The sequence below is a fragment of the Botryllus schlosseri genome, chromosome 2 (genome assembly GCF_051294905.1).
Source record: "Botryllus schlosseri isolate E-star chromosome 2, Bs_hap1, whole genome shotgun sequence".
In the NCBI taxonomy this organism is placed as follows: Eukaryota; Metazoa; Chordata; class Ascidiacea; order Stolidobranchia; family Styelidae; genus Botryllus; species Botryllus schlosseri.
Genome location: NC_137237.1, coordinates 8,802,475 through 8,822,343, shown reverse-complemented (window position 1 = coordinate 8,822,343; position 19,869 = coordinate 8,802,475). Strand labels below are relative to the sequence as shown.

Sequence of the window (19,869 nt, the reverse complement as noted above, 5' to 3'; positions counted from 1 at the left end):
AGTTTATGTTTTCTGCAAAGAAATAATGCAGTGTTGATTGGCGAAGTAGCCTACAGCTCTACATTTTAAATATAGGCACCAACATATATATCAGATAAATTAGACACATTTCTGCACAAATCTGGTCCTGAATCTTTATATGAACTGATATATGCTACTTTGAATATCAGCTAGTAATTTTGATTAAATAAGGAACAGAATCATCAAACTTATATTTCTCTTCATTATGTATTGCTGTCCAAGTGACTGCGGTATTTTGAATGGTCATGCAATAGTGCAATACCCCACAATAATTGGCTACAGATAAAATATTCTAATACGAAACAAAGATAGTACCGTAGGGTACTGGATGTGGTTTTGATGAATCAGAAGGGCTATGATACCTTCTCAACAGCATCAAAATATATGTTGTGTGAATGCAATTTGGTATACATAATCTTGCCACACCATCAATGACAATTTTCAACTAATATCCTGGGACGCTGTACGGTGAAACCAAATTGTAAAACACTTTCTCAGGGTAGCAGAAAACAAACTCATTATATGGATAGGGCACAAAATAGAGCAATAAGTAACAAGATATCAATTTTTCAACTTTATGAATGAGTAACTGATTTCGGTTATGCTTACTGAGTCGCCGCCGATGTCATCATAATCATACCATTCCTTTTCCTGCAAGTCAACGTCTGAAAATATTTTGTTGGAGCAGCTAGATTCAACTTCCCATCCAGAGCGCAAGTCGAATTCGACCGGTTCAAGTCCACGGCATTCAAACCCAACAATTACTCTCATTGAACTATCATCTTCAGCAGTATAATTACTGACTTTGCCTTCCATTATGGCGACAGAATTCTCGCGTGCGCACATTTTGCATTTTTCCACCATATTTGCTTGTCCTCTGCCGCCTTTTAGCTCAGCACTCATCTCCTCCGACACGTACTGCCAAGACTGGGAGACTTCTCCACAATTTGCGCACCGAAATTTCAAATACCATCGGAAATCTTTACCACAAGTACGTAACGACTTGACATTTTCCAATACAGCCTTGAACTCCAGGCCAATTTTAACCATTATGAGCAATTGATCCAGAAACAAATATCCTCAACAAATACAGCGATATCGCTACGAACGGATGTGTGATGCTTGGCGCTTACACACCTGGCAGAGAAGAGCGGATATGAAATTTCGATGTCCTAATCCAAATCCAAAGCTTCAGTCCTTAACCTAATCCAAAAATTTTGTATGTTTCAATCCTAATCCGATTCAAACTTGGAATTCCATTTAAAAAGCCTACATCTTATGTCTATAATTCTGTAAAAAGAAATGAAAAAATACATGAAGTAACTATGGTAGAGTACGTAAAATTTTGTCACCGTTCGCCACAGGACATCAATCTCCCCGAAAATCGGGAAATCTTTATCCTAATCCATTGGGAAGAAATGTCAAATCCTAGTCCAATCCAAATCCGTCAAAATGTCACAAATCCTGTTTTTTCAAATCCTAATCCTAAGCCATGCTCATTGCTCAATGCTCATCTCTGTCATATTATAGAAATTAAACATGGAACTATAGAGACTGTAGGTCCTACAGTCTCTATAATGGAACGGCAACGACCGATTTTGCAGCTTCGTTCCGCTTCGCAGAGGCTGGAGAGGAGAATTGTTTTGCGTGAGCGACTGTAGGATTTCTGGCAATCCAAAAGCTATCTTCCCGAGCCCAGAAATTATTGAATCTGGTCTTGATCGAAAGCTACTGTTGCACCGATTCCGAAAATATAAATTTAAATAATGATCAGGCACTGATCCACCTAGAATCTGTCCTCCAAGTCTGAAATATCGGAATTGTTCAGAACAATCGGGTAACCGCAACACAGTGACCGTAACAATGACCCGTTGTGACTCTCCGATTGTTCGAACAATGCCGATATTTCGACTTGGAAGACGGATTCTAGGTGGATCAGTGCCTGATCATTATTTTAATTTATATAAAATTTGAAGTTATGAGTCAGATTGCAATCACGGCAATAAACAGGTTGCTACTTTCTAGCAGTGTTGGGATGACTCGAGTCAGACTCGAGTCACCTTTTTCGTATGATATGACTTGACTCGAGTCACTTTGCTAAAATGACTTGACTTGACTTGACTCGGCCTAACAGAAATGTGGATTGACTCGTGACTCGGAGCAATATTCACGAGTCAATTTCAAGTCATCAAGTGATCGGTGTCGATAAACATCACTGTATCTTGCATATGGTCGGATTGATCGCGAATCGCTGGTGTAACCCGTGAGAGCGACCAATCATTTAATGATCGTGCGTTTTACTGAGCCTCCATTGTTCTCTCACAAATAAATTGACCGCAAACGAAGTGATCGAAGCTCACAGCTTACGTTGTCGTAAACTAGTATAGTGAAGTAATTTCTGTTCTCCGATTTTTCCTTAACCAAACCTTTTGTTTTATTGAAACTGAATTCGAATGTAGTTTATTTGTCCTCAACCATTGGCGCAGGCTCGAATTGTATCATATCGATTTGTAAATGCGTAATTTTATTGCATCTTATCAATTCGTATCTATTCTCTATATTGGCTGGTTACTATAAAGTAAGGTTTAGCAGTTCTACGTATGTGTGAGCGATACAGCGCCTTCTTGCGTGTATATTTAAATCTATATTCGTTCATCGGTTCAAAATCAATGACCAATCAATCTATATTTCAGACGGCTAGCAAAATGCAATGACGTTATCATGCCCCATACTTCGAAAAGGCAACTTGACTTGAATTGTGACTTGACTCGTGACTTGACTTGACTTGACTCGACTTGACTCGAGTCACCTCCAAAAATCGAGTGACTTGACTTGACTCAAGTCACTTTTGAAAATCGATTGACTTGACTTGACTCGAGTCAAAATGTGCAATAACTCGAAATGACTCGTGACTCGAAGGTAGTGACTTGATCCCAACACTGCTTTCTAGTCCTTATTTATTGATCAATAACAAATAAACTGGAACTCGCATCGTTGAGCTTTCGATGTAAAATATATCGCCGAATAATTTGTACAAAGCACATCGAGTGGTTCCAAGCCAACAATCACTATATTCCCAGTTGTAGATATCGAAAGGATAGCAGTCCTGTAACAATTCTTCCGTGAGCGAACAACAAAACACACTAATTAAACCAGTATTTCTTAAGCCTTTAGTGCTCGTACCACTTGATATCTCATTAAAACCTCTCGTAGTACAACTATAGAGACTATGATATTTGGACGACGTGGACGCGCGTGTCTATAGTACAACACACGCGCGTCCACGTCGTCCAAATATCATATGATCGACCGAAAACATCATCGCTCCATCAAATATGCCGGACCTGATGTGTGGAACAGTATCCCGCCGGCCATCCGGCAGTCGACGAGCATGCCCACATTCAAGTCGAAATACAAGCAATTACTACTAAATAAATACAGTCCATCCTCAAGATTACGGACCTATCGATCTCGCGTCCCATGACATGCCGCCCTATTTCTTGTCGCTTTCTTTTTCTATACTATTTTCTTTACTTTCATTCAGTGTGCAATGTGCATGCCTCCTCTTTACATCGCCTAGGCCAAGGTGGGTGTCCGATTCCATAGACAACTCCTAGTCGCTTCGACATCTTCCTTTCTTTTCATTGTATCGCATTTTTTGTGGTGTATTGAACTGATAAAATTGATAATAAACCAATGATGATGATGATCCTATGGGTTGTAATCAAGTCACAACGTTCCGAGTCACATAAGTCCATCTCACTTTTATAGTTTTGATTCGAGTCATTTTCAATTCACCACCGAGTCAAGTCTGAGTCCGATTCATAGTGTTTTGACTCGAGTCCTAGTCCAAGTCATTATGTTCACTGTCAAGTTTTACAGTTCAATTCGATTCGTACCACTTTTTTCAACTCTACTCGAGTGATATAGAATGGCTGGCATTCATAATATTCTATAGTAATTTTCTTCAGTTTCAACACTTTCTGGATATATTTTCAAGTATCAGGACTGATAGACGAAATACCGATAATGTGGTAACTTTACTATTCTTCGAATATAATGAAATGTCCGCTATCTTGGCCGTCCCAGTCTCGAGTCATATGACTTAGTTCGAGTCATACGCAATGACTCGAGTACAAGTGGAGTCGAGTCAAATTCACGCATTTGAAAAAATGACTAGTGTCATGTCGAGTCATCGGAAAAATCGTGATTCGAGTAGGACTAGAGTCGAGTCATGACTCGAGTCATTACAACCCTGTATCCTACTCCATATATCCACTGCCACGCCGTCACCACTACAGCATCACTTATGTTCATGTGCGAAATAATTTTGTGCTAAATATAGTATGACTCGAAAATGCATTCCGTACGCCCTATATTGATGCTTTGTACCTTTGTACCCCCAAGGGGTTCATGGACCACTAGTTAAGGACCCATGCACTAAGACTAAACTATAACCACACCACACCCATCGACGGAACTGCAGCTACATTGAAGAGAAGCAACGATAAGTCGAATAACAAGAAAAAGCGGCTCCGTAGTGTTCATGTTCCGAATGTGCGTTCATCACCAGTTGGCACTGTTTGCAGTTCACGAATTAAAATCAAATTCAAATGATGATGACATTTCTATATTCGATTAACCGTGATTAACACGAAACAAAGGGTGGGCGGTTGATTAGCAATCGAGCATCGCTAAATATAAATTGGTATCGTTGCGCTTTTACTCAATCCTATATAAAGTACGAAACCGATCGAAAAAGTATCAAAATACTCAAAATCGCACAGTTCTATTACTTTATCGATTTTAAAGCACCCCATCTTCCTTTCAGTTCCTCCAGCCAGAACGATTGAGATCCAAGCCTACAACAACATCTGGCAAATTTCTTCGCTCAGTTGCAATCAAGATGCAATGCAAAAGCAATAAGCATAAAGGGCTTCTCGAACTTTCATGCCCTTCGACCGCGTCTTGGGAAAGAAATTTCTCACGTGGCCCTTGTTGGGTATTGCCGATATACGCTATACACGTATGCGAATATATCAATGGGATTGTACCACAGAGAAACAGCCAGGTTATCCGGCAGAAAGACTAGGAGTAACGTATGACAAAGCAGGTAGAAAGCGATGTATAAATCGCATGTAATATACACAGTACACACACATGCTCACCAAAATTAATGAGACAATGAAAAGAAAACACATAATATTTCAGGAAGACCCAGAATATTGAATAATTATATGCTGATGTGACTGCCTTACTATATTGTAGGTACCAAAGCGTGGACCTGATTGATCGACTTCGCCTCAGAGCCGTTTCGACTCGCGGAGTCATTTCGACTCTTTCCTTTCTTTTCGAGGGGTCGTAATTGTCGTGGTACTTTGAAGTGATGACAATTTCAAATATAAATGAAATGATTCTGATTTCTAAAATAATGTGATTATTTTCGCATTATGGGATCACGAGGGACGCTGTGAAGTTTAAGACAATCCAAATTCATTGTAATGCGACAGTGTCAAAATAATGCCCGCACATCTTGCAGTCACTATAACAAACATCCTATATTGTCGTCTTTCGCTAGATTGCTGTGTAAGAATGCAGTTTAAATTGACTAGACATTGAATTATACCTCATGTCGCTACAACGGCATTTTCATGAAGCGCAGCAAACACCGTTTAGACATTGGAAGCGGATCTGACAACAACGATAGGAGTGCAGTAGAACGTATTACTGATATAGAAAAATGTCGCATATGTATGCCGACATTTTATTCATGACCGACCCAGTTCATTAATTTTTCGATGAATGCAATTTAAACCTTCATCAGCATTCCTGACAGTAACCCCACTCTCCATCCCTGTCATAATTGTCAGTCTCAGAACACCATTTACCCCAGCCGACACACTCGTACACTTTCTCCGAATTGTAAATAAACGGGAATATACAAGGCGTAGCTCTGTCATCCGAACACCATTTTTTAGATTCACCTGAAAATAATGTTCCTTGTTAGGTGTGTGGAATGACATCAAGAGCTTGAAAATTTAAGCGCATATAATATTATTCTGTTTGTAGTTGTACACTCTGCAAAGTTTTAGCTCTAATTTAACTAGAATTATAACTACTCAGTACTCACTTTTCAAAAGTCGCAAGTACAATCAGAACTGGAAATAACCACCTTTAAAATTACGCAACTAACTAAAACAAAATTAAGTAGATTCGATTCTTAAGCAACTTGTGAATTTTTATTTTATCGTAATCGTATCCGCTTTCCACATGGAGCATCATTACAAGTTTGAAACGGTAGGGGTTCCGACCTACCCAAACCAACATTCTGGATGGATTGTGACCTATAAGTACAATCCGTCGTCATTAATCAACGTGATCGGCCATTACAAATGTAGGTAGGTGTCCCATTGTACATTTCATGAACTTACTTGTTTCTTCCAAGTCTCCAACAGGCCCAACGGAGGGTATCACCAGAGTGCTTGAGGTGGTTGTGGGGCTTGAAGTAGTGGTCGTTGACTGACGCAAGGTGGAGCTATGTGTGGTGGTTGGCAGTTTCGTTGTCGGTCGAGCTGTGGTGGAGCTTTGTGTTGTTTTGGGTTGTGTCGCTCTCAAAGTCGTAGTACTTTTAGTTGTCGGGGGTTCTGTTGCTGGCAATGTTGTTGTTGTTGTTGTTGCTATAGTGGTAGTGGTGGTGGTGGTAGATGATGTGGTCGTGGTAGATACTGGAGCCGTAGTCGTCGTCGTCCTCGTCGTAGTCTTGGTGGTCGTTGGCTCAGTAGTGGTTGTAGATTTGATGTCTCGCGCTGCAGCCAACGTCATAGCTCCCATGGTGGCCGTTGATGTTGTAGTGGTAGTAGTAGATTTGATGCCGCGCGCTGCAGCCATAGTCGTAGTTCTGGTCTTAGTCATTACATCAGGTGTTGTAGCGATTCTGTTCCTTGTCATTGTGCCTCTAAAGCTGCTCGTCACGGGGCGGGGTTGCGGCATTCTTACAGTGTAAAGCTCCGTCTTTAGGTCAATGTTAAATACAGATCGAGTGGTGAAGTCGAATGCGTTTGTGCTTAGAGGTCTTCGATGTTTCGTAGTAGTAGTAGTAGTAGATGTAGTTCCTGTTGTGGTACTAGCAGTTGTTGGTTTCAGCGTTGTTGTGGTTGTCGTTGTTCTGTCCATTTCGTCTTTTTCGTAAGCTAAAAAGATATGTTGAACTCCCACGAATTGGCTGGTTTTGAATGAAAACAAGACTTACCTCTGATAGAGCATGAGTCAGCCGTCAGTGTGAACGTTTCACAAAGCCCTCTTTCCACGACTAAAATATGCATATTCTCGTATGAACAACAATGATCAGCTGACCTAACTATCAGTTAATTATACTTTGTTCAAAATTCATCTCAAAACAGGGATGGATCCCGAGTCCCGACGTACAAGAATCCTCATGTACAATGTAGGCCTACAATGTACATACATCTACAATATACAATATACAGAGGCCTACTCGCCTACAGTTTAATTGCAAGAGCCGGCTAATCACATTCAAAATCATAGTAACGCATTTAATCATCTAATATAGGCGGTTCTCGTTGAACTCGCCGATTCGATGATGTGATTGGACATCCAACAAAAACGTATATTTGGATATAAAATTACCTGAAGTTTCACAAGTAACTAGGTTGAAATCGTTATGAAATTCACGCTTCTTCACTTCATTCGTCATCCGAAATACATCCGCAATTTCCGCCAGGCTTGAATTGACGTCGCATCCACAAGAAAAAGGATTTCCACGGATCTGCACGCTACGCATTGCTTTGTTACCGCTAAACCAAGATTCCCGGTAACTTCTTATCTCGTTGTACGATAAATCGAGAACACGTAACCGAGACAAGCAGTTGAAAGCGTTAGGAGTGATACTCCTTATCCCGGAATTTCTTGCCACAAACTTTCGCAACTTTCGAGGAGGTAACCTTCCACTCTGGTTCGAAAATGTCATCATTGAGATATCTCCTATTCTCTTGTTGTTGCTCAAATTAATCGAGGTTAAATTCGGTAGAGAGAGCAACGATACGTCTTCGTCTATCTGGTTAGTACATAAGCTGACGACCTTCACGGTGCTTGGGAGTTGCGGAATCGCGGTTAGATTATTTTTGTCCGCGAGTAAGATCCGGAGATTTCGTAAATACTTCAAGTCTCCCAGTTCGGTCAATTGATTTCCACTCACTGTGAGTTTTATCAGTGACGGAGGAAGCATACTGGGAATCGAGACAAGAAAATTGCGACCCAGTATGAGGCGCTTCAATTTTCTCAAGGAAAACAATGCTGCATGTTGAAAATGCTGGATCTTGTTTCCTCCCAAATTCAAATATTCCAGATTCGCCAATTGTTTTATTGCCGGTGGAATGCCACCGAGATTGTTCTTGTGAAGGTCCAATCTAAATGCATGTCAGATTATTATAGGCATCACAATCACAATCCTCTTAGTCAGGGGTTCTCAACTTCCCACGTATAACGGGTCGCCTTTTAACATGAAAACGAGCTGCGGGCCGCAGAAAATTATTATTATGTGAGCGTAGACTACTATTAAATTCACTGTAATTACCAGTTGTATACGGGCGTTGAATACACGTTTATGCACTCTAAAGCATTAATGGACAGCGTTCGGAAGTTTGCAGTTATTTGTGTGAATCTGTTATTTTCCGGTGGCGTAAGCAGATCACGGCGATTTTTCTCCTTTTCCATGGCTGGAGCCCCGTCAATAATTACAAAAGTCAGCTTTGTCATAAGTTGATGTTTTTGAGTGATCCTCGATAAAAGCTCGTCATTGCTGAACAACTGTCCCCTCCAGACGTTTGATCTGCCAGCATTTACTGTGTGCAAAGTTCACGCTAAGAAAATGCACCCATATTATGAGCCGGTGGAATTGTCTGATGCTAAGGCTAAAGTAGCCTACGCCGCAGCTTATTTCAGAAACTGCGATGAAAGATTGACTGAAATTATTGTTACTCATTTGGACATGGTTGAATCAGACAACTGTAGCTTCAAGATTTACCAGGTAATGTTGTCATTGTTGCTAAATTCCGGAAACAGGGAATTCGCACAGTCTGCCAAAGTTTTCTCAAATCCCATTTCTCAAGCTGACTTCTTGGCTTTAGCAATATTCCAAGCAATTTTGAACTATGCCTCTGAAACATTGTCGGCAATTTTAACAATGCCTTGAAATATGGATTGCTGGATTTGGCACTTGACTAGCAACGTTTTGTCTTAAGATGAGGTGTATGTACTGTAGTATGTATTTTGAACTCCGGATGAAACTGTCAGCGATGTCGTTTTAAACTTCCTCGTTTCGTTGCGGCAACTGTTCTTAGACAAATAAGACACATCGGGTTTCCGTGTATCTCTGCGAAAGCTAATTTATTGTTACTAGGACTGGGCACAATCATTCGAGTACTCGAATCTGAATCGAGTATTAATTAATGATTTGAGTCGAGTAGTAAAAAATGATTTTTTAAATTATACGCTGCTCGCCACTGTAAGTTAATTTATCAACGAGAATTTTAGTTTCGATACTAATTTTCACTGTTGAAACCTTGAAACCTTAATTGGCCTTATCGTAGCATGCGAAACATATAGTACAAAGCTACGAAGGTTACTGGACGTAGCACATTTACGAAGTCATGATTATCCCACAATAATGTCACCAAGTGGCAGGAATTCGGTATGGTCGAAAATACCTCTAAAGTATCATTTACGAGATGGATAACAGGCAATATATTCTTTGTGGTGGCATAAAATGTACATATTTGAACTTTGACGTATTGTATTCTGTTATGACGTCATAATGAGTGATACTCGATTACTCGACTCGAAGCATATTACGTGATTCAGAATCGAATCACTCAGGTACTCGATTTTGCCCAGCCCTAATTATTACACACTTAGTTGAAAACTCAGTTTTCGTGGTTCCCTTTCCTTGTCGCGATCTGTTCAAGTCAGTGGTGGTGAGAGTAACACTCTATGAACAAATATTGAAGTTCTGTACCTCCAAGAAGCTCTTCACTCTACCCAGCGAGATTCTCTTAAACCATAGTCCGAATACCGATTATCAAAACAGTACGAATTTTACCTCGAGCGTATCAAAAAACCAGAATGAGTTATCGATAAATAAAACAGACACGGTGTAATTGCTTTCGTAATCGAAGATGTTGCAGGACGCAAAATAAGCGTGTTGAGAACCCCTGCTCTAAGTACTATTTTGGGGTAGTAACTTAACATTTATCACGACTATTGTTACAAATATTCGAAAGTGAACTAGGAATCGCATTACGGGGCAGTTACAACAATTCACTTCATCACATCACGATGACTCGTACAAATAGAAACAACGGGTATAGAGACATACGCATAGCCAGGATTGGAAATTGAAGATGACGTAATGTCATCTGTATGTCATCACAATAGTAATACCTGTCACGATGACCTGCTGTCACGAATATCCACATTGATGCGGTGAAAATGAATGAAGTCATAATGCCCTAGTCGAAATTTCGGGGGGGGGGGTCGTTCCTTTTGACCACCTAGCTCGTATCGAGCGAAAACTAAGCAACACGTGGGCAATCAGTCGGGTTTTCAATTTACATGGCAATGAACAGTACTCGTAATTTAAAACCGTAGTCAGTCAACCACGAGAGCAATTTACGTCGACACGACAGAAACAGAAAATTGTAACCTCTGGAGCTTTCATGGAGCATAGCAAAGCACTTGGCGACAACTACACTTGTGGCGACTGTCATCATAGAGGCACTGTTCATGAATTATATATATATGAGATTCCAATAGCGTACGGCTTCATGTGCTGGATCAGAAACTGACTTCCGACTGTGACCAATATTGCCACTTATGCCTATGATTCTTCATCCGTCCATACTGCGGAGGAGGGTGGCGAGATAGGGTATAGTGGTGTAATCGTCCACAGCTATAGCACCAATGGGTTGTGGGTTCGAGTCCGACAGAGGTCGACTCATCCAGAATTCTTACATAAGTGTTGGAGGTTTATCCAGGCTCCTCCTCGCCATCTCATCCGCGTAAGCAGTGTCTTACAATAAGCCTAGAAGTGGGCCGTGCTGCAAGTCGGCAGATACGGAATCAAAAATAAGGAATATCGGCCTGATGTAAATGACCATAGTAGCCGACAAACACCATGAATACCACAAACAACAACATTATGCGGAGTGCGGAGGACGCAGATAATCTCATGGAAATCGACAAATTGGCAATCGAAGACCTCTGCCACTGATCACAATAAATCGTTTTGAATTTTGAGAAGTTTATGGCCAGGTTCGAACAACTATAACCGCGGGTTTGACGTGTGTGACGCAAAGATGTCTAGATCCTGATGTCGCTGGTAATAGGCGAGTATGTGAGTAATAGGCCAACCTTGAGAATAATATTAAATGCGCATTTAGCAGCAGGTATTACTATTGCGATGACATACATATGACATTACGTCATCTTCAGGACTACCGTATCAAGTAACAGCTGAACGCACTTTCGATGAAATTAAATCGACGACCAATATTTACGATGCCTAAAAAAAATTATAGCCATACTTCCACAAAACTGGAAACGCTCGAAACAGTGGGACGCAAATTGGTAACGTCTAAAACTAACGTCAAATAGCATTTTGTCTTTTCTCAAATAAATCGTCACATTGTGTGGAGCGACAGCAGCATTCGGAAAAATATTCTACTACTACGTGATTAATCTAATTGTACCCACGTTAGAACATGGTTCAGTCCCATAAACGCATACGGTGATACTTGTGACACGTTGCAGCGAGTTATTCTGATTTCGGTGATGTTGCCGAGTCTTCGTAGCTCAGTTCCACCAATGGTAGTCAGGTTCCGCTGCCTAAAGCGAAATACGAATATTGCGGGGTGATGCACGTACTATAAAACGTATAAGCTAGGATCAGGATTTTGGATTCTAACCGGACAGGAATCCGGCAAGTTTTTCTCGTACAGGATAGGATCCGGATTCACATTTTTGGCGACTGTCGGATCCGGATCAGGGCAGGATTCTAAATTTATAGTGTATGAAAGTGACTATCTGTTTGTGTACTTCGATGTTTTGAATGAAATTGGACTCGGTTGACTTCTGCATTGCGCCGCTATTTCGAAAAATCCATAATCGCAAACTTCAATGCATTGCCGAGGTGTATTTAGAAAAATATGGACGACAGGGACAAATAGATGCTTAACCATGTTGACCCTACCCAGAGTCATATCGATTACACCCTGTCCTACACCGTTAAGTATCTTGTTATAATTTCATGCGTCAATGTTATTTTCATTTCGGTTGGACGAATCAATAAATATTTGTCTCTCTCTCCCATGTGCGGGATATTTTCTGATCCAGATTTAAACATTTGAGACGGAAACAGGATCCGGATTGGATCAGGATTCCATTTCATAGAACAGGATTGGATCCCCTTCCCGGAAAACCATGATCCGTACTTCTCTAATAGAAGCATATGTATCTCAAAATTCGGACTAACAATTTTATAATGGTTCTGCGCAGATATACGATATATGCAGCTTTTATATCTGAAATATACCAGCCAGTATCATACAATCACTATCCGTATTGAATTCAGGATATTGAAATTCTTTCCAATTCTCATTATTGGCGGGCAGTTTAGATAATCGAAATTTCCATATACCAAAGATGGCGAATTCAGAGCCCACAGTCATTCGGCTATGATGCATTTCTGTCGAAAGTTCAAGGTGAAAGATTCCCGAGATTTTAATAACTTAGTCGTAAAGGCTGTGAAATTATCGAGTGAATCAAACATTTCTTGAGCAGTTGAGCACTTATCGTAGCACGATGCCGTAATATGCAAAGAGACAATGAACGACCACACACCCCAGACTTCACATATCGTTTGTCACTAGAACTGAAATTAAAGAGGTAATCGTAGAAGAGGGCAGGATTATATCGGTGCCAGCCAGTGACTGGCTCCTTTGATAATAAACGTGTTAGTCTCCGTTTAGTATAACCCTGCAGGTACTTGAATGTGATTATAGAACCCAATTCAATGATGACTAAAATGTGGCAAACAGAGTTTACTCATAAGGATTTGTTTGAACAATTCTCGCTTTGCCTTATTCATATAACCGATAACGGATTTCGATCCGTGGTATCCGCGTGAAAGTCATGCGCAATTGCGCATGCTGTACGCTACAGCTATGAGCCCGTGCCTTATGACTTTATTCCGGCCGCAATATCGGACTAACCACTGAAGCGTGGAGCCTCGTACACAACAAATAATGCAATTGTGATAGCGGGCTGGTAATAGGCATACGGGATATTGTAGTGAAGGTACTAGTCCTTAAATGAATACTATCCCTCAACAACATATGCATGTTTTCGCACCTGGTAAAACCACGGAAAAGCAGATAAGATATCACACCATTCTCACAAGACTCATGGCCTACTCCTGTTCACCGATTAAAGTTGTCACGGAACTGGTAGGGTATGATAATATATCCAAATTTCCAAATCCAGTGAGACCGTACCGTACCAATTCGTGGCTGATGTCGCCTCACGTGACCTAGCACGACTGGCAACAATACTCTTAAAGTATTTGATGGATAGTGTCGTCGAATATTTCGTACATCCTTACAGTTTCACTCCAGCACGCAGTATTTAATGCGCGATTTCCATAAAATTATGCTATTTCTAAACAACGTCAATCAGAGTTGGATCAACTACAATAATTCAGTTTAATTACAATTACAATTACTTCCTTGCATGTTTCAATTACATTACAGTTACTCAATGCTAAGAATATCGAATTACAATTACAATGACAATTACTGTTAAGCATGTAATGAATTACAATTACAATTGCAATTACTGTTAAACATGTAATTGATTCGGTAGAGAGGTGTTTTTTGACAACCGTAGCGACGTAATTAGCAACAATCTCAAGCTATTCAGTATTCATGTTTCATTCATGATACGTAGAATACCATTTCATGAAAAAAAAAACTCGAACGTATTCGAACTATTACTAATCATGAGTACTGAAAACTACCAACACAGAAAAATGTTTCAAGCGACTGTTAACAAACAAAAGTTTGAGCGACTAACAGCGAATAGGCTACAGGACAGTAGTTAATGAAATGCAATGCAACGATTAGGCTACTCAGAGCTGAGTGAGGATAATGAAATGTAATTCGTAAGGCGTCAGCGATAAGGATGATACCGTTAAGGTGCGTAAAATTAAAATAAATGCAACAGGAAAGAACCTCCTGATAACTACGAATTACAACATTTTGGTTCGCATTTACATTTTCACTTGCTCGGAAACTGTTAGATTGCATTTGATGAACATTAGGGTGCGAAAAGTTTCTGGCCCCAGAAAATTTTGCCAAGATTGGAAGTAAGATTGGGATAACATCTCAACAAATACGTGATCAAGTTTGCTAAAGCCTTTGTTGGAAATTTGAATTTCGTTTTGCAGTTGTTGCGGCAAGCCTCGGTACTGGCCAAAAAACTCTGACCGTGGTGTAGAAAATGGTTCAGCACAGGTTTCAGAAGAGTTTATTTGCTGTTCATCCATTTTTGAATTATTAAGATTTAGTTTAGCCCACATGTTCTTCAACTTTTTCAGACACGCCCCTCTTTATAACAGTGAAATATTTCGTGCCTCCCTTATCGTCATATCACACAATGAAATCAGAATGTTAGCAATCCTTACAGATAGTTTGATGGTATGGAAGGTTATGACTGTTGATGAGAGAATTCTCCAATATGAAATTCGCGCCAAGCGCGGAAAAAATTTCAGTTTACCGGAGCTTCGCGCCCCCCTTCAGATGCTTTCAGGTTGTGATTGTCAGGTTTCCATAACAATGAAATTGGAATTGTAATTCTGCAAAATGTTCATCAAATTACAATTACAATTACACAAATTACAAATGCTTCAATTACAATTACAATTACATGAAAAAATGTAATAATTACATTCAGCTCAATTACAAATTACAATTGATCCAACTCTGACGTTAATACAGTTGCCACTTGCCACAGACACAATACAGAGGGAATGTTTGAAAACGACATAGTTACTTTGTTACAAGCAAGCTGACGACTTTCCCGGCCTGTTCCTTCGGCACTTCTCTCGTGGGCAGCCTTTTCATGCAATTCTGTTTTGTGCAGATGATGTTTTGCTCATTGTGCTTCCCTCGTTTGCAACGGCATTCACTACCAAGTTCAGCACAGGCATTTCTACTACGTCCCATTCGTGCTGTTTTACCTCCGTTGGATGATAAATTGCACAGCAAGAAATAGGAGAAAAGTATTCTCCACATCTTGCACCGATTGCAGAATACTAATTTTTCTCTAAATATACATATAATATATAATTTATTATACGAGAAACCAATGGACGATTATGCAGATTGGTTGGTGGTAGACATTGGTTTCCTATTCTGGACGTCTCATCAAGACTCATGATCTTTTGTATTGATGTTCCTAAATACGGTAACTGACTGTTGTGTAGCTCATGTAAAACGACAGTATATGTTCAGCACATGTATTCTTCTTGAAACTAGATATCGTTGTAATTCGTTTCCGCGATACGAATTAGAAATAGATAACGGGATGCTTCGTGCCAGGGATGCCGACCTTTCCTAGAAAGTTGAAAGCACTATTCAATTACATGATTACACACCAATGCAAACATAGCAACAAAGTCGCCGTGGTGACTTAGGGTAGCGCGTTTGAACTCTAAAAACCTTTGCCAATGCTAACCTTTGATATAACTAGGATACGGCATTGTATTCTGCTTATTGTCAACTTCGACACTGCTAAGAACAATCCTCATGCTGCAAATGACTTGTCTCTATTCCTCAGTCGCAGGATATTCTTAACAATGCTCAGCGGATAAATTCTGAATGATCTCGCGAAAGTAGGGAATTCTGCGCTGTTGGTTGTGATATAAGACTACAATGCGATCACAAGGGTCTTCAAGCACTAAGGAGCCTTTCACGTTTGACGTTCACTCACAAATGTTCCGAGTCACGCGCATGGCGTGAGATAGGTAAGGTAAAGTTAGATTATAGAACGAGGCCTTTTACCAACGCTCGCAGAGTCAAGTCACACACCCATGTGCCACCACTAACGGGTTATATCAGGCCATCTGATATAGTATTGTTCAAAAACCCAGCTTCCAACATAATAGGTGTCATTACAATAGCCAGGCGTAGATGATTGGCGTGTTTTACGATCGTTTAGGTGAGACTCATGTTACATGGAACGTTGATCCGGGTGATCTGTAGGTCGCAATTTCGAATATCATGTCAACTCACTCAGATTGATAGCGAAGTAATCAAACGAACACTGTGTTTCCTGAGATACCACTTGTTACATGTGTTCCGACAAACATCTGCCACAGAGCTGAAGACATAAATTGCTGTTTAAATCCAGACCACACGAAAGGCAACATTTAAGACTAGCCTTCAGTACATAACTACTCATCATGGAGTATAATGCCTTTTTCATGGTACTCCCGTTAATTCACAACATTTCTTGGAATAGTATTAGGCAAAATCAAAGCACCTCGATAACTATCACAATGATTCGCCGCCCATCCTTTGCGAGCGTATTGCTGATTTAAAAACATATAACCAGAGAAAGAAGTTGACTCAATGAAATGTGTCATGCGGTTAGCTATGAGGGCGAATACGATATGAAAGTTCGCAAGAATCTTTGCTCCAAATAATTCTCAACTAGAGTCCTTGGTAAACAACTATATACATACTCTCCAGGTGAGGTGTGGCTCAGACTAGCTCTTCGTAGTCTTGGGCTTCATTATGAGTACTTGACAGAGCGACAGTTGGATTTCAATGACACGGAAATGCCATTGACTGCGCCCTTGAAAAAACATCATTCTTATCCGCTAACAGACGTGAGAGATCTGTTCGTCAAATTGTGAAAGTCGTCTTCACATCAAAAGATAACTTAATACGGATCGGTGAACATTAGTGAGCGGTATTGACATGACAGTCCGGTAAGTATACAATGTTTATTCATTATCGCAAGACATGAAGCATATGTTCTACATCCCTTGAATTGCCGGGCTTTATGATGATCGCGAAAAGATCGCTAATTCGTCAATATCAACGACCATCTCAAAGCTTGAATATTTTCCGGTTCGTGACATATAAATTCGCGAGATGTAATGGAATTTGAGATGGAATGACTCAAAACCATCCTATTGGTTTATAGTGTGCACTGGGAGAAAGAGCGTTTCACAATGAATTCGATAACCCAACGGAAGGCAAAGTATTGGAAGAACGGACGTGGCGTTGCTCATTGCTCCTCAAGTCTCCTGCTGAGGTTAGCTTGCAGGGTTTGGTGTGTCACGAACATGTTAGAGAGAGAGAGAGAGAGAGAGATATGGTATTCTTTTTCGCCTGCACCATCGAGATGCTTTGACGACGGAGTTGCGATACGGCCCCATGAGGTCATCTAGTCTGCGCCCCCGTTATTTTCTCCTCCATGCTATCCGTGATAGCAGGATAGCTGCGGATACCAATTTTCGAGTCTTTGGTGTGACCCGGCCGGGGATCGAACCCATGACCTACCGCTCGAGAAGCCGGACGCATAACCATTAAACTATCTCGCTCCTAGGCCTCCGAGGAATCGAAACAGCAGAATTATCGTAGTCTATTACTGGATTTCGTCAAGTGATATTGTCCAGGATATTGGATCATGTATATTCTCACCTCCAATGTAGGCTACTTAATGTTACTTACCTCTGACTTCGATATGTAGGCTATCAATGATACAATGTCGAAAAGTCGAACACATTGAATATGATTGCCGTAGAGACAAGGTCTTCGATCACACGCGTATTTTCGGATTGTGCTTCGGGTCTGAGAGCTGTGGTGTGTGTGAAATGGTATAGTCAACATTCAACAAGATATACGGATGTTAAATGTCGCGAGATCAAACATATCATCGACAATCGAGTGATTTTCCAGGCATGTGGATAAGTAACACGGAGATGAGATCGACGGGAAAACAGACACGAGACATATGCACTATGCAGGGCTGAGCACAATGATTCGAGTACTCGACTCTGAATCGAGCATTAATTTTAATGATTCGAGTCGAGTAGTCAAATACGATTTTTCGAGTACTGGAATTATACGGTTCTCGCCATTGAAAGTTGATTTATCAACGAAGATTTGTAGCTTCGATGCTATTTTCCATTGTGGAAGCCATGAAACTATGATTGGTCGTACTGCAGCATACAAAACAGGGCCGAAAGTACTAGTACAAAGCTACGAACGTTGCTAGAAATGCCACATTTCCGAAGTCATGATCATCCCACAACATTGTCAGAAAGTGCAATGAAATCGGTATGGCCGAAAAGATACCAAGTATGGTTAATGTGATGGATAACAGAAATTATATTCTTTTGTGGTGCCATAAATGGTACATATTTGCACTTAAATAGGTTCCTTGTGGTACATAATTTGAATATTGCATCGAACAACACATTCATATTCGCAATTTATTCACTCCAAGCCAGTGGTTCTCAACCTTTTTTAGACACGCCCCCTTTATGATAGTGAAAAATTTCGCGCTCCCCTTATCATCCTATCACAAAATCCAACCGGGATGCTAGCAACCCCAACAGGTTGTTTGATAGCATGGAAGGTTATGACTGTTGATGAGAGAATTCAAAAATATGAAATTCGGTCTATATAGAAAGAGAAACACGCTTGAATTGGAGGTAAATCGCGCAGTTGACCGCTTCTTCGCGCCCCCCTTCAGATGCTTTCACGCCCCCCCCCCCAGGTTGAGAACCACTGCTCTAAGCTTTTCAACTGACCCTCGTCGGGAGTGGCCGTCAGTAAATACGGACATTGCAATTCGAAATATAAAGATGAAATACAGGTAGTCTGACGTAAGAATGGTGTAAAAACAACAAGAAGAGAATTCACAAAACGAGAGAATTAAGCAAAAATTCAATTAGTGCAATACAAATTGGCTATGATATAAGCCAGAGACGCAACACTAATGAAATACACGGAGAGAATAGAGTCGGTCCTTTTGCCGACAAAGAATCGGTGGCCCGAGTTTTATTATAGTCGCTTCCAGAACCCTTAAATGGAACAGACTACGTCCGCGAGCAAGAATTGAAAATCTGTTATCGTTATACGATTTTGCACACTCCTGATGCGTAAGGTGCTGACCTATTGCAGAGTTACATGCCATGGTCTGATCATAGTCTCGCAAGAAAGGGTTACTTGTCTGCGATTGACTGTCTGAAATAGCATTGACGTCAGGTTTTCTAATCTGCTTGGGCACATGTTGGTTGATTCTTTGTTGTAAACGAAGTGAAGTACGACCCACATACCGACTGTCGCAGCGGCACGTATAATTGTAAATAATACTACTTAGCTTAGAGTGAATAAATTGCGAATATGAATGTGTTGTTCGTTGCAATATTTGAACTTAGACATATTACATTCTGTTATCACGTCATAATTAGGGCTGAGCAAAACCGAGTACCTGAGTGATTCGATTCTGAATCACGTAAAACGCTTCGAGTCGAGTCGAGTATTCGAGTATCACTCATTATGACGTCACAACAGAATATAATATGTCAAAGTTTAAAAATGTACCTTTTATCCCACCACAAAGAATATAATGCCTGTTATCCGTCACATTAAAAATACTTTGGTATTGTTTCGACCATACCGATTTCATTGCTCTTGTCGACAATGTTGTGGGATGATGATGACTTTTAAAATATGTTATTTCCAGTAACGTTCGTAG

General features: G+C 40.5%; 2 protein-coding genes across 2 annotated transcripts; both read right to left on the bottom strand.

Moving 5' to 3' along the window:
- Positions 1-8: 8 nt before the first annotated feature.
- On the bottom strand, positions 9-1,195 carry LOC145433327 (CXXC motif containing zinc binding protein-like). Its single transcript, XM_080310404.1, has one exon. It carries the CDS (start codon positions 1,069-1,071, stop codon positions 583-585), a length of 489 nt encoding a protein of 162 aa, XP_080166530.1. The 5' UTR covers positions 1,072-1,195; the 3' UTR covers positions 9-582.
- A 3,299-nt stretch (positions 1,196-4,494) lies between these two features.
- Positions 4,495-15,451, bottom strand: LOC145433322 (uncharacterized). The gene is made up of 6 exons (XM_080310399.1): positions 15,145-15,451; positions 11,791-11,922; positions 7,669-8,447; positions 7,271-7,330; positions 6,453-7,211; positions 4,495-6,005 (listed from the first exon to the last, which is right to left on the bottom strand). The coding sequence occupies exons 1-6, from the start codon at positions 15,384-15,386 to the stop codon at positions 5,842-5,844; spliced, it is 2,136 nt and encodes a 711-aa protein (XP_080166525.1). The 5' UTR covers positions 15,387-15,451; the 3' UTR covers positions 4,495-5,841.
- Between the last annotated feature and the right edge of the window lie 4,418 nt (positions 15,452-19,869).